The 13,270-nt window shown below is 46.8% G+C and overlaps 1 protein-coding gene across 4 annotated transcripts in view; it reads right to left on the bottom strand.

Annotated features, from left to right (window-relative positions):
- Positions 1-13,270, bottom strand: part of LOC106610839 (ryanodine receptor 3) — a 162,623-nt gene that overhangs the window by 54,483 nt on the left and 94,870 nt on the right. For all 4 annotated transcript variants that reach the window (XM_045723462.1, XM_045723463.1, XM_045723465.1 and 1 more), the window contains 12 exons: positions 13,053-13,255; positions 12,834-12,903; positions 12,593-12,753; positions 12,319-12,484; positions 11,561-11,647; positions 11,204-11,430; positions 10,279-11,095; positions 9,855-10,055; positions 8,844-8,946; positions 7,981-8,115; positions 2,524-2,797; positions 2,212-2,326 (listed from right to left, as the gene is read on the bottom strand). In XM_045723462.1, coding sequence (XP_045579418.1) covers positions 2,212-2,326; positions 2,524-2,797; positions 7,981-8,115; positions 8,844-8,946; positions 9,855-10,055; positions 10,279-11,095; positions 11,204-11,430; positions 11,561-11,647; positions 12,319-12,484; positions 12,593-12,753; positions 12,834-12,903; positions 13,053-13,255 — 2,559 coding nt within the window. The remainder of the gene's footprint in view (positions 1-2,211; positions 2,327-2,523; positions 2,798-7,980; positions 8,116-8,843; positions 8,947-9,854; positions 10,056-10,278; positions 11,096-11,203; positions 11,431-11,560; positions 11,648-12,318; positions 12,485-12,592; positions 12,754-12,833; positions 12,904-13,052; positions 13,256-13,270) is intronic.

Here is a 13,270-nt window from a genome sequence, read left to right as displayed (position 1 = left end):
CATAAATGAGAGAAGCCTTACTACTGCTCTGACTGTGGAGAGTTTCTCTCAACTGGGCCACTTAAAAATACACCAAAATAAACACACAGAGAGAAGCCTTACTCCTGCTCTGACTATGAAAAATGCTTTATAACATCAAATGACCTTAAAGTTCATCAGAGACCACACACAGGAGAGAAGCCTTACTTCTGCTATGACTGTGGGAATAGTTTCTCCGTGTTGAGCTACTTAAAAAGACACCAATGTATACATAAAGGATAGAAGCCTTACTACTGCTCTACAGAAGAGTTTCTCCCAATTGGGCAATGTAAAAACACACCAACGGATACATACTGGAGAGAAGCCTTACTACTGCTCTGACTGTGGGAAGTGCTTCACAACATCAGCTGAGCTAAAAGTTCAGAGAATACACACAGGAGAGAAGCCTTACCACTGCTCTGAATGCGGGAAGAGTTTCTCTCAACTATGGATGGGCACGGCTATTTGAATATTCAAAAATCCGAATGGAAGTTAATATTAGATTACTTGGGAGAGTATTAATAAAAATAATAATACAAATAACGTATTTTAAAATAGTCTTTCTAAAATTAAATATAACTATCTATGTGACATTGCTACATAGCCTACGAGGATAAACCATGACATTCACCATTTTTATAAAACTGTTTTTATGAGTGCGTCCCATAAAAAAGACGCACCCGAAGCCTACACGTTTCACACATGTATCGTGTTGTTATTGTCAGTCAATCAAAGTGGCGCTACAGTCAGAGGCTCCATGTGTAGAAAGTGAAGTTGGAGATTTCTCGTCAATGGAAAATGGAATTAAAATGATGGAATTCAGTTGGCTAAATGAGAAGGAGTAGGCTACAATGATCAACCAAAAGGTAGAATATTGTTTAATATGAATGGAGTTGTTGTAGACAATTACGGGGAGCACAGCAAAATAACCTCAATTAGTCTTATTATGTTAGCTAGCTAGCTAGCTAGCTAGCTTCTTTACAACGATTTGATGCAGTCAAGATAGGCACTACCAGATGGTAAGATCGATAACTTATGGCCACTGGTGGATTTACCATTAGACAGAACAGGTAATTGCCTCAGGCCTCACATCATCAAGGGGCCTAATGAGCTGGGCATAATACAATTATTGTAATTAAAATTATTTTTCCAGTGTGGCCTTCCGCATCTGTGGTGGAATGTGGCCGAGCTACAGCTGTGTTTGTCAGACAAGGAGACATCCCGAAAATGTTTCTCACAGTTTGGGCTACACTCTAATATGACCCCCCCCCATGGAAAGATGAGTTTCTCACAAACGGTGTTCTCCATTTCACTCTACAACCCCCACAAGTGTCATGGTACCAGGATGAATGTAACCCCAAAAAATGAATGGAAGTGAATAGGGCATTTCCACATTAAATGTATATGGGTAATTACAGGATTTTCATTTCTTTTTCTGAGCTTTCTTATATCTCTCAGATATAGGACAAACACTTCAAAACAAACAAACACATTTTTTTGGGACTATCTGTTTTTCCATATATGAATCTGTTATTCAACGCGTTTCTATGGGCTAATAGCAGTAAGGCCAAATTCAATGTTTCATCAAATATATATTTTTTTGCAGATACCTAAAGAGATCCTAAAATTCAAAATCAAATTTTGAAATGACCCTTAGTATGACCATCTTAAAACAATTCCCCCGAGGCTTAGACTCTAGAGCAGGGGTGTCAAACTCATTCGCAGGAGGTTGGTGGCACCTTAATTGGGGAGGACAGGCTCATAGTAATGGCTGGTACAGAATAAATGTAATGGTATCAAACATATGGTTTCCATCTGATACCATTCCATTCACTCCATTCCAGCCAATATTATGAGCTGCTGGTTTTTGTTTTTCCTTTCAATTAAGACCTAGACAACCAGGTGAGGGGAGTTCCTCACTAATTAGATAACTTATTTAAATCAATCAAGTACAAGGGAGGAGCGAAAACACGCAGACACTCGGCCCTCTGTGCAATGAGTTTGACATGTGGTCTAGAGGGCAGTTTAAAACTTTTTTTTTTTAAAGTAATTCCCTTTAATTGGGAGTTGTTATGCTGCGTCTGACACCTACCCAGTAGTCACACAGTGCTAACTTAATCTCTCATCAACACCTCTACAGTATGGCATGGATGCTGTGATGCACCAGAGTCTCTTCTATCCTCACTACTGTACCTGGGACTTGCCTCCTCCCAGCACGTTGACCATCACCTCCATCACCGTCTCATGCATGCCCAGCACGCGCATCAGGTTGGGGTGCTGGTAGAATATCTTGTTGTTCATGATGTCACTGGATGGAAATACAAAACACAAGCAACTCTGAACATGAGAGAATACTTAGAACAGCGCGATGCCTGAACATGCAACACTGTTATTGTATCGATCTTAGAAGTTACCAAAGGCTTGTAAACAATATTTCATCCACTAAAAACACCTAATTATCAGACTATGTTCATGCAGACTTTGTTGTGACGTGCCCCTGCCTACCCCAGACCGTCGATCATGAGTTTCTCTTCCTCCTTGCCCATGCGTACGGACAGCAGTGATCTGATCTGACCCAGAGAAGCCAGCAGGTTGATGGTGTCCTGTATAGAGGCAGCACTGATAGTGTAGCTCTTCCTCATGGCCCGGAGCAGCTCTCCAATGCTGTCGTACTGTCTCCTCAGCAGGCTGAACATCACTCTGACCAGCTCGGGGTCCTGGACGTGGCACTCCTGAGCCCAGCTCACCATGGTCTGGCTAATCAGCTCTTTAAGGTTGGCTGGGGGAATATGCAGAACCGCATTAACTCCTAGACTTTACACTGTTAGGATATAGGTTATATGCTGGCTAAGACTGAGATGTATTTTTTAAGATACTCTTTGAAGAAGTAGGGTTTCAGACGTTTTCAGAAGATGGGCGGGGACTCTGCTGTCCTAGCGTCAATGGGGAAGCTCGTTCCACCATTAGGGTTCCAGGACAGAGAAGAGCTTTGACTGGACTGAGCGGGAGCAGAGTCCACCTTAGGGGTGGGACGGCCAAGAGACCAGACGTGGCAAAACGGGATACAATAGTGGTAAAGACAACACCAGTATTTCATTTTTTTTATTTCACCTTTATTTAACCAGGTAGGCCAGTTGAGAACAAGTTCTCATTTACAACTGCGACCTGGCCAAGATAAAGCAAAGCAGTGCGACACAAACAACAACACAGAGTTACACATGGAATAAACAAACGTACAGTCAATAACACAATAGAAAGAATCTATATACAGTGTGTGCAAATGAGGTAAGATTAGGGAGGTAAGGCAATAAATAGGCCGTAGTGGCGAAGTAATTACAATTTAGCAATTAAACACTGGAGTGATAGATATGTAGAAGATGAATGTGCAAGTAGAGATACTGGGGTGCAAAGGAGCAAAAAATAAATATGGGGATGAGGTAGTTGGATAGGCTATGTACAGGTGCAGTGATCTGTGAGCTGCTCTGACAGCTGATGCTTAAAGTTAGTGAGGGAGATATGAGTCTCCAGCTTCAGTGATTTTTGCAATTCGTTCTAGTCATTGGCAGCAGAGAACTGGAAGGAAAGGTGGCCAAAGGAGTAATAGGCTTTGGGGGTGACTAGTGAAATATACCTGCTGGAGCATGTGCTACGGGTGGGTGCTGCTATGGTGACCAGTGATCTGAGATAAGGCGGGGCTTTAACTAGCAAAGACTTATAGATGACCTGGAGCCAGTGGGTTTGGCGACGAATATGAAGCGAGGGCCAGCCAACGAGAGAATACAGGTCGCAGTGGTGGGTAGTATATGGGGCTTTGGTGACAAAACGGATGGCACTTTGATAGACTGCATCCATTTTGCTGAGTAGAGTGTTGGAGGCTATTTTGTAAATGACATCGCCGAAGTCAAGGATCGGTAGGATAGTCAGTTTTACGAGGGTATGTTTGGCAGCAGGATGCTGGATGCGAAATAGGAAGCCGATTCTAGATTTAATTTTGGATTGGAGATGCTTAATGTGAGTCTGGAAGGAGAGTTTACAGTCTAACCAGACACCTAGGTATTTGTCCACATATTCTAAGTCAGAACCGTCCAGAGTAGTGATGCTGCACGGGCGGGCAGGTGCGGGTAGCGATCGGTTGAAGAGCATGCATTTAGTTTTACTTGCATTTAAGAGCAGTTGGGGTCCACGGAAGGAGAGTCGTATTGTATTAAAGCTCGTCTGGAGGTTAGTTAACACAGAGTCCAAAGGGCCAGAAGTATACAGAATGGTGTCGTCTGCGTAGAGGTGTATCAGAGAATCACCAGCAGCAAGAGTGACATCATTGATGTATACAGAGAAAAGTGTCGGCCCGAGAATTTAACCCTGTGGCACCCCCATAGAGACTGCCAGAGGTCCGGACAACAGGCCCTCCGATTTGACACACTGAAATCTGTCTGAGAAGTAGTTGGTGAACCAGGTGAGGCAGTCATTTGAGAAACCAAGGCTGTTTAGTCTGCCGATAAGAATGTGGTGATTGACAGAGTCGAAAGCCTTGGCCAGGTCGATGAATACGGCTGCACAGTATTGTCTTTTACCGATGGCGGTTATGATATCGTTTAGGACCTTGAGCGTGGCTGAGGTGCACCCATGACCAGCTCGGAAACCAGATTGCATAGCGGAGAAGGTACAGTGGGATTCAAACTGGTCGGTGATCTGTTGGCTTTCGAAGACCTTAGAAAGGCAGGGTAGGATAGATCTAGGTCTGTAACAGTTTGATTCTAGAGCGTCTAGAGTAGACGGTAGTATGTTAGATGCTACTAATACTCTAAGTGGGAGCCTTTTTAAATGTTCTTTATCCAGCGGAGACTTGCTTGCAGTATCAGCCCTAGCTGATCTTAGCTCTGCAGTGCCTTCTGGCCTGTGTGTCCTTGTGCACAGAGAATGACCTTCTCCATCTATAGAGGTCTGCCCCAGAGACACAGCAGGGCTCTTCTGGCCCTTCAGTAGCAGCCCTGCACTGCTCACAAATCCCCCTCACACTGCTGTTAAAGACATTGCACTTGACTAGCTGATCTCACTTCTATCCATTGTCACCATGCAAGAGACACCATTGAAACCATTCAAAGACTCAATTCAGAAGCCTGGCTCAGTGATGCAAATAACAGCTTGAATTAGAAGCAGCTCTCTCTCTCTCTGCCGGCTTTGAGTGCCTTCGCAGGGCATCAGTCAGCTACAAGTAGAACACTGTCTGTGTAGAACACACAGCAACAAGTAGAACACTGTCTGTGTAGAACACACAGCAACAAGTAGAACACTGTCTGTGTAGAACACACAGCAACAAGTAGAACACTGTCTGTGTAGAACACACAGCAACAAGTAGAACACTGTCTGTGTAGAACACACAGCAACAAGTAGAACACTGTCTGTGTAGAACACACAGCAACAAGTAGAACACTGTCTGTGTAGAACACACAGCAACAAGTAGAACACTGTCTGTGTAGAACACACAGCAACAAGTAGAACACTGTCTGTGTAGAACACACAGCAACAAGTAGAACACTGTCTGTGTAGAACACACAGCAACAAGTAGAACACTGTCTGTGTAGAACACACAGCAACAAGTAGAACACCGTCTGTGTATAACACACATGAAGCACTCTTATGTAAAAATGAGACTCACTGGGAGAGTAAGAGGTATTAATAGTAATTTAGCATCTTCTGCTGCCTCCCGGTTAACTGAGTCACTAGTTTGGACAGCTCATATGAAGGGAACCCTCAAGGCTTCAATAAAACCAGATCGATACGCCTGTGGAGGTGTGTGGCGGCGGTGTGTAGCGGCGGTGGGTAGCGGCGGTGTGTAGCGGCGGTGAGTAGCGGCGGTGTGTAGCGGCGGTGAGTAGCGGCGGTGTGTAGCGGCGGTGGGTAGCGGCGGTGAGTAGCGGCGGTGCGTAGCGGCGGTGAGTAGCGGCGGTGTGTAGCGGCGGTGTGTAGCGGCGGTGGGTAGCGGCGGTGTGTAGCGGCGGTGTGTAGCGGCGGTGAGTAGCGGCGGTGGGTAGCGGCGGTGTGTAGCGGCGGTGTGTAGCGGCGATGAGTAGCGGCGGTGTGTAGCGGCGGTGTGTAGCGGCGGTCACGACTATCTCTCATTACATAAAGACACGCATGTCTCAGCTGCCAGGAATGACAACAGAGTTCCAAAGATGAACAAACGCCAGTCAGCCGGCAGACCCAGTGGAGCGAAACTCTTCGCACCCACACTACAGCTCACACTATATCTCACATAGCCCAATCAACAGGAAGCAAATAATATTGGACCAATAAATGAATGTGGCCGATAGATACTAGGTCAGCGAGTTTGGCAGAGCTATTGCCTTTATCCTGTGATCTGATCAGCATCCTATGGGAGTTACAGTGGACTTTAGGACCCCTGCTGTATTCTCAAGGTCCCACGGGGAAGCTGAGATGACAGAGGGAGGAACCTGGGGGAGAGGAGCATGTGGAGAGACTGGAGGCCGTGGAGGGACCATAAAACAGCTGACTAAATGTAATTGGACCCCTCATCCTGAGGACATGGGGACTGCAGAGGAGAGTTTGGGTCAATGCTGAATCAGGCCTCTCTGTGGGCTGAGGGGGGAAGTAGAGTTTCAGGTAGGAGGTTGATTAGTGGGACTTCTCCAAAACAGTGGAAACACAGAGTTGTCTACCCACGTTTGTAGATGCATCAAAGCACTGCATTGCACCCTTTCCTTTTCTCACTCCTTCTTCACTCCCTCCTGCAGGACTCCTAATTCATTCAGAGGTAGTAGCAGTGGAACCATGTACCCAGTCTGCCGTTACACAGCATAGTTATAATCAATCATGTCTGAAGAAAACAGCCAATACGGGCAAGAAAATACGGGCAAGAAAAGTATTTTAGTGGAAATACACAACGTCTATTTTCATCTCCTCGCTCTTGTGAGATCAATAGTGGGGTCTCATGTGGTCCACATCAAGGTCCGTCTAACTGTCTGGGGACAGATTGCCTTAAACCATCTGCATTCACAGGTGCATATTTCAGGCCACATTTACCCGCCGCAATTTGGGCAGTTGCCCATGCCAGCAGCAGTCTTATTATAGGCAGTGAGCTGTACCCATCTTCAGGAAGCGTGCAAACATGTTTTTCATCTTCCTGTTTCACAAAATATTGGATTTACTGATCTCAGAACAGTGAGTGCATTGCTTTATGGTGATACATGGTAGGAAAATGATCTGAAATTGCTATATATCATTAATTGTTTCAACAAATGTAGAGTTGTCTTGATAATATTGAGGATTCTGCTATTGTGAAACATTGTTGTGGCATTGGTTTGTCCAGAAGGACAGGGAGGGAAGTGTATGAATTTTTAATTGTGTTTTGATTAACGGCAATCAGTTCATTTATTAGTAGCCTCTAACATTACATTTTACATCTAGAATGTCAGACAATTTCCATACTGTACTCACACTGGTACAGTGCTCTGCGTGTGTGTGTGAGAGATCGGGATAAAGAAGCCCGAGTTAAATCAGTGCAGTGTTTTCTCTCTCTCTCTGTCGAAGAGCAGGACTGAGTGAAGATGCCCCTCACTGCCAGGCGGAGCAGCCGTCCTCTACCGGCTCTGCATTACCATAATAACATTGAAAAAGAAATTGAAATGGAAATGACTGCCACTGTGTGTCTGTGCTACATGCCAGACAAATGAAACAGGGCTTGTATGCCAGCATCACTATTCAACAGCTACCCTGCTCCTTTCAATTTCCCGACCTCCTGTGTTACAGCGAGTAAACAGTGACTTGTTTTGGAGAGATAACCTATTATAGGAGTCTATTAGGAAACACATGTTATTACTGAGGGACTGTATTATCTTCAGGGACTACAGGGACTAGAGGGACAAGGTGGGTTTCAGAGTCGCCAGTTCCTGTTATTGCTGGCCGTGACATAGGATAAGAGTAATATTAATAGTATAGTCTTACAGGGAGCTTGCTGTTCCTGCTCCGTGGGCTCCTCTTCAGTCTTCAGAGGTTGACCTTTGATTTTGTAGACCAGGGCCAGCAGACGACCTTTAATAGACGTGTCCTGCTCATCTTCCTCTTCCTCCATAGGGATTCCTACATAAACACACAGCACAGGAATAAAATCGATATCACACTCCTGGACAAATATCGTTTCCTAGGGGTCAATCGGGCAACACATGTCAGCTGTATCATAGGGTTTCATTTGCTAGTGTAATGTTTTCCTCTGTCTTTCCTTTCTCTTTCCATGCAGTCTCCATCCTAAGGTGCTGCTGCAGGTCAGAAAAGTGCAGCATGACTGTAGAATACATTACATAGGTATAGTACCCCCTACGTACAGCCCTTTTCAATTATTTAGCAAAACATCAAGACGTCAGAGCAATCTGGAGAGGCAGTGAACTAAAACACATCAGCAGAGAGATAGAAGCCGTCCTTTCTGCAAAGAAACACAGGAAGCTCCAATACAACATCCCCCTGTAATTCAAATGAACCTGGGGAGCTCCGACAATAAACATAGATTTACAAGGATGAGAACTAACTATATTACATAGCTTGTGAAATGAAACATGCAATTATAATAACTTTTGCAGGGGATGTTTTCACCAGTCCTATTTGGACAAGTATTGTGTCCAATTTGCTGTGAGTAATAACATTGGCCATGTTGACGGTTTTGTTTTCAATGAATCCCACAGCTCATCTCTACAGTATCATTTCCCACTCAGGCCCTGTGATGCTGCCATTCATTTTTTATTCCTAGTCAGATGGCAGGTCATAATATTCAGGTCCAGACTGGAGACATAAACCTTCCTGATGGTGTTCTTTACCACAATGAAGCCGCAGCTCGTTGTGGAAGGCATAGAGCTCCTCCTGAATGTCCTCTGGACACGGGCAGTCCTCCCCCGTACTGAAGTTCAACAGCATGTTAATCTGAAACACACACATAAACTGTCATTTAGGCCACATGACTGTAGTATGCAATGGGCTTACGCATTTTATACATATATAGTTCAGAAAAAATAGCAACTACGACCAAGCTTGTATGCAGTAATAGAGACTGAAGGTAAAACGACATTAAAGTTTGTGAAAAGTGCTGAAGTGAGCAGGGAGCAGTGACCCTGACGTGCTGTGTAGATGAGGAAATGGAGGGGTTGTAAAGCCTGGATGTGGCCCCGGGCAGAGGCAATAGCACAGCAGACAGGGATGGATTCCCACAGCCTTGAGGCTGGGCAGCGGAGGGACACACTCAAATTAAAGAGCTTTGGGGAGCAGTTAGAGAGACAGTCACTAAGCCGCTCAGTCACTGCGGGCTAGCAGAGCAGCTCTCTCCACAATGAAAGAACCCACTGATACAAAACCAAAGGGAATTTGAGGAAAAGGAAGAAATATATTAACCATGAATGAAGATAAATGACTGAATGCTCCCACACTACTCACTAGAGTTTGGAGTGGAGAGGTGGAAAGAGTGCCGCTGAGGTTTATGAGAACAATGTGCCCTTGTAGCGGTGTGCGTGCGCGTGCGTGCTCGCTAGCTTAGAACAGTAGTCTCAGCCGCAGCCTGTTCTGTGTTATTGTGCAAACTCTTCTATCTAATACAAATGTAACAAGGTTAACACACGCAGATGTCTGCCGTCACCCCAGTTGTCATGAAGTGGGCAGCATTTCAAAAAGCCTAACTCAATCACAGATTTAAGGCCACGGCCGAGAGTCTGTGACTAAAACTGCTTGCCGGTGACTTTGCCACACTGTAACTCCACAGGAGAGAGATGATAAACACCCCATAACCTACATCATTAACTAGGAGGCCATTTTAGGTTATTTCTATTTCAGTGTGGTACCTGTTCTTGGGGAGGGGAGCGGAACTCCTTGGTCTTCTTGGCGGTGACGGCAGCAGACATGTTGAGGGCCAGCATCAGCTCGTTGTACCTGAACTTCTGGTTGTACTGCAGCTTGGAGACAAAGCTGTCTGAGAAGGACACGATGGCCTCGATGCGATGCTTCAGCTCACAGTCACAGAAGTAGTGCAGCAGCTCACACATCTAGCAGACAAACACAGTTTCCACATATAATATCAGCTGGGATTGAGACACAGACACTAAATGACACATCTTCAGGGAACTTATTAGAAGAGAAAGCATTGATACAGAGACATTACATGGCTGAGTGATTTTAAAGTGGACTATAAAATGTCAGTGGATTTTTGCAGAGTATGTGATTGAAAGCCTAGCAGAACCAGTGTCTCAGTCTCAGTGGCCATGTTACCTGTCGTTTCACTGGCTCAGGCAGCCTCTTCTCCAGCAGACCTTTCATTGGCAGCTTGGCCTCTTTGGCCGCCTCCTCCTCCCCGGCCTCCACCGCCTTCTCCTCGGTGCCCGTCAGCCCCTCCTTCTCTGTGGCCTCCATCACCACGGCGACGGCCTCCTCGCTATGCTCCACAAACACGTTGGGGTCGATGAGGAGCAGGATCTTATGAACATCCTGACTGCCCAGCACGCCCATGGTGAGCAGTGTACCAATCAGCCTCAGGATGGGCACAAACTGGTACTCCACGCTGCCCCCTACAGGGTCCCTGATGTGATGCCCACCGCCCTGCACGGCCTCGGTCAGCATGGTGATGGCCTTCTCCTTCAGGGCATCCAGGGGGATCTGGGGGCTGTACAGGTGCTGCTCCCTCCTGGTGCTGATGAAGCAGGGGGGGTAGAAGCTGAGCCGGGGCTTCAGGGAGGTACTGAGGCCCACCCCGGGAGGAGAGTGGTGCTTGGAGGCATCGGAGAACAGGCGGATGCTGCGCGTTTCGGTGGTGATGGGGATGATAAACTCGTTGTTCATCATGAGGCGGGCCTCCTTGGCCGTCTCCAGGTGAATGCTGATCAGGATGTTGTAGAAGCCCTCGCGCAGCATGCCCGACAGATACTGGTTGTCGATGGTGTAGAGCAGCTGGGATTGGTCCAGGTGGCTGCAGAGGGCGTGTGCCACGCGAGTGTTTCCCAGGGCACACAGGGCACAGTACAGCTTCAGGGTGTGGTAGTGGAACTTCCTCAAGTCCTCCTGCTCAGACAGCTCCATGATGTCAACACACCTGGTGGGGAGGTCAGTATACTGTTTAAACAGAGCGAGGACGTATACAGGAGTGCTTATGTCCTCAACCAGGGTGTGTGGTGCAATCTGTGTATGTGTGCACGTCTACCTGTTCTCCTCAGGTATGTGCACAGCCAGCATCTGCAGGGGCTCCAGACACTGCACCACCCAGCCGTGTCTCTCACTGACCCTGGCCGTCTCCACCTTCAGGAAGGTGTTGGGCATGCGACTCCACAGCACTGAGTTGATGGTCTGGATGTCCAGCCTCGGAGGGCACTGGGGTACTGGGTTCTTATGCTCACTCTTAAAGATGGCAGCTGACAGGGGCATGGCATTCTGTGGAGGTCAGAGGTCACACAGAGCACATTGTAGTTCACGCAATGGATGATATACCAGTAGAAACGGTGGATAGATTTCAAGTCAGGGCCATACGTGGATAGGAGGGATTAAAATCGAGTTACTCTACCTTTATCTTGGACAGCTCAAACTGGAAGAGGTTGGGGCTGGTCGGTCGCACAAACACAGCAGGAAACAGCTTTGTGTTTGGTTCCACCTGGTCAAGAAAGAGCACAGCACTAATATAAGAACTTTGCAGACAGAAAAGGCATATTGAGGCCATACTGCAGTTACAGTATAGAGGGGGACTATAAAGAGTAGCATTGAGAGTGCATGATGTTCTGGAGCTATCTGACTCGGTGTGTGTGTGTGTGTGTGTGTGTGTGTGTGTGTGTGTGTGTGTGTGTGTGTGTGTGTGTGTGTGTGTGTGTGTGTGTGTGTGTGTGTCAGTCAGACGGACTAGGGAAGAGGCTGGCAGGATGGCTCAGAACAGTTTAAAAGCTTGCCGTGTTTCTGCGAGGGGAGAAATTAAGAAGATCATGCCCTTTAAAAGGGGCGGTTTTGTTGTCTGGTTTGAGAGTACATACACAGACAGCCAGACACTGAGCTGAGATCTGGCAGGCAGGACAGACAGCCCCTGCCCTGCTGCTGAGCCCGAGGCAGTGGGGACTGAGTGACTGTCACACTGAGTAATGAAGAGATCAGGACAGGCAAATCTGTTTTTAGAGAATAGATGGTGTAGTTCTGATAAGAGACTGACTGATGGGACAGAGACTGTAGGGCTGATAGCAGCAGGAAGGAAGGAGGCTGAAGAGAGTGTGATACGAGATTGTAGACTGTGCAGTGGACATCTTAAATAGAGACATTGTGTAGTTGGCTATACAGTACCTGGTAGGAGGTGGCCAGCTCCTTGCCGTTGCCAGTGAAGGTCACCAGGCCAGTGGCCAGGTCAATGAGACAGCCTATCTCCAGGTCCACATTACTGCGACTGGACGAGTGACCTGAGCTGGTGACGTCCCCACCCCACACCATGTAGCAGTTACTCCTCCTCACACTGGGGAATGGTGAGGGAGGAAGAGGAAAAAGAAGATAGTATCTGATTAGTTGCTTATCACTATTCATACTGACATGAGGATGAGGGTTTCCTTAACAACACGATTACCTCTCATGGACCCGCCCACGCTGGTCTCCCAGGGTAACCGTCACCGTCCGGTTCTTACTGAGGTTGAAGTGGTTGCTATAGTAATGGTAGTCGGGGGTGACCCAGCCCACCCACACACAGGATGGATCCTGACCAGCGAACACCCTGACAGAGTAGTGGTACTGCAAGACAACATGGTGGCAGGTTAGCTTGACTGCATGGCACCTGAACTATCATCAGCTGCTTATCATCAATTTCATACCGTGCTGATGTTGCTGTAATCTGTTCCTCGTATTCCATCATGACTGTGTCTCATAGACTTCAATGGATGTCTACAAGGAAAACATCAGCATTGAATCATTTCTTTATGTACTGTAAGTTAGAAGATAAAGCGATTTTACAGAAACAAAGTTTAATACTGTCAGTGTCATATACAGATGTTAGTGTTGTACAACAGTGAATGTGTGTTCAGAGGCCTGACCTGTGTTTCAGTTTGAGGGACTCGTGATCTTCATGCACTCCGTTCATGTCCATGACAGGGCTGGTCTTGAAGAAGGAGTGGAACTCCACGGGCATGCTCAGTCGACAGTACACCATGTCACCGTTACTGTTCTGGGTCCCAAACGTCCTGTGGCTCACCTTCAGACATGGAGGGCTGTCGATGGTGCCATCTATTCTGGTCACCTGGGATGGAGATGT

This window comes from Salmo salar, chromosome ssa09, assembly GCF_905237065.1.
Source record: "Salmo salar chromosome ssa09, Ssal_v3.1, whole genome shotgun sequence".
In the NCBI taxonomy this organism is placed as follows: domain Eukaryota; kingdom Metazoa; phylum Chordata; class Actinopteri; order Salmoniformes; family Salmonidae; genus Salmo; species Salmo salar.
This window is presented reverse-complemented; position numbering and strand designations above follow the sequence as displayed.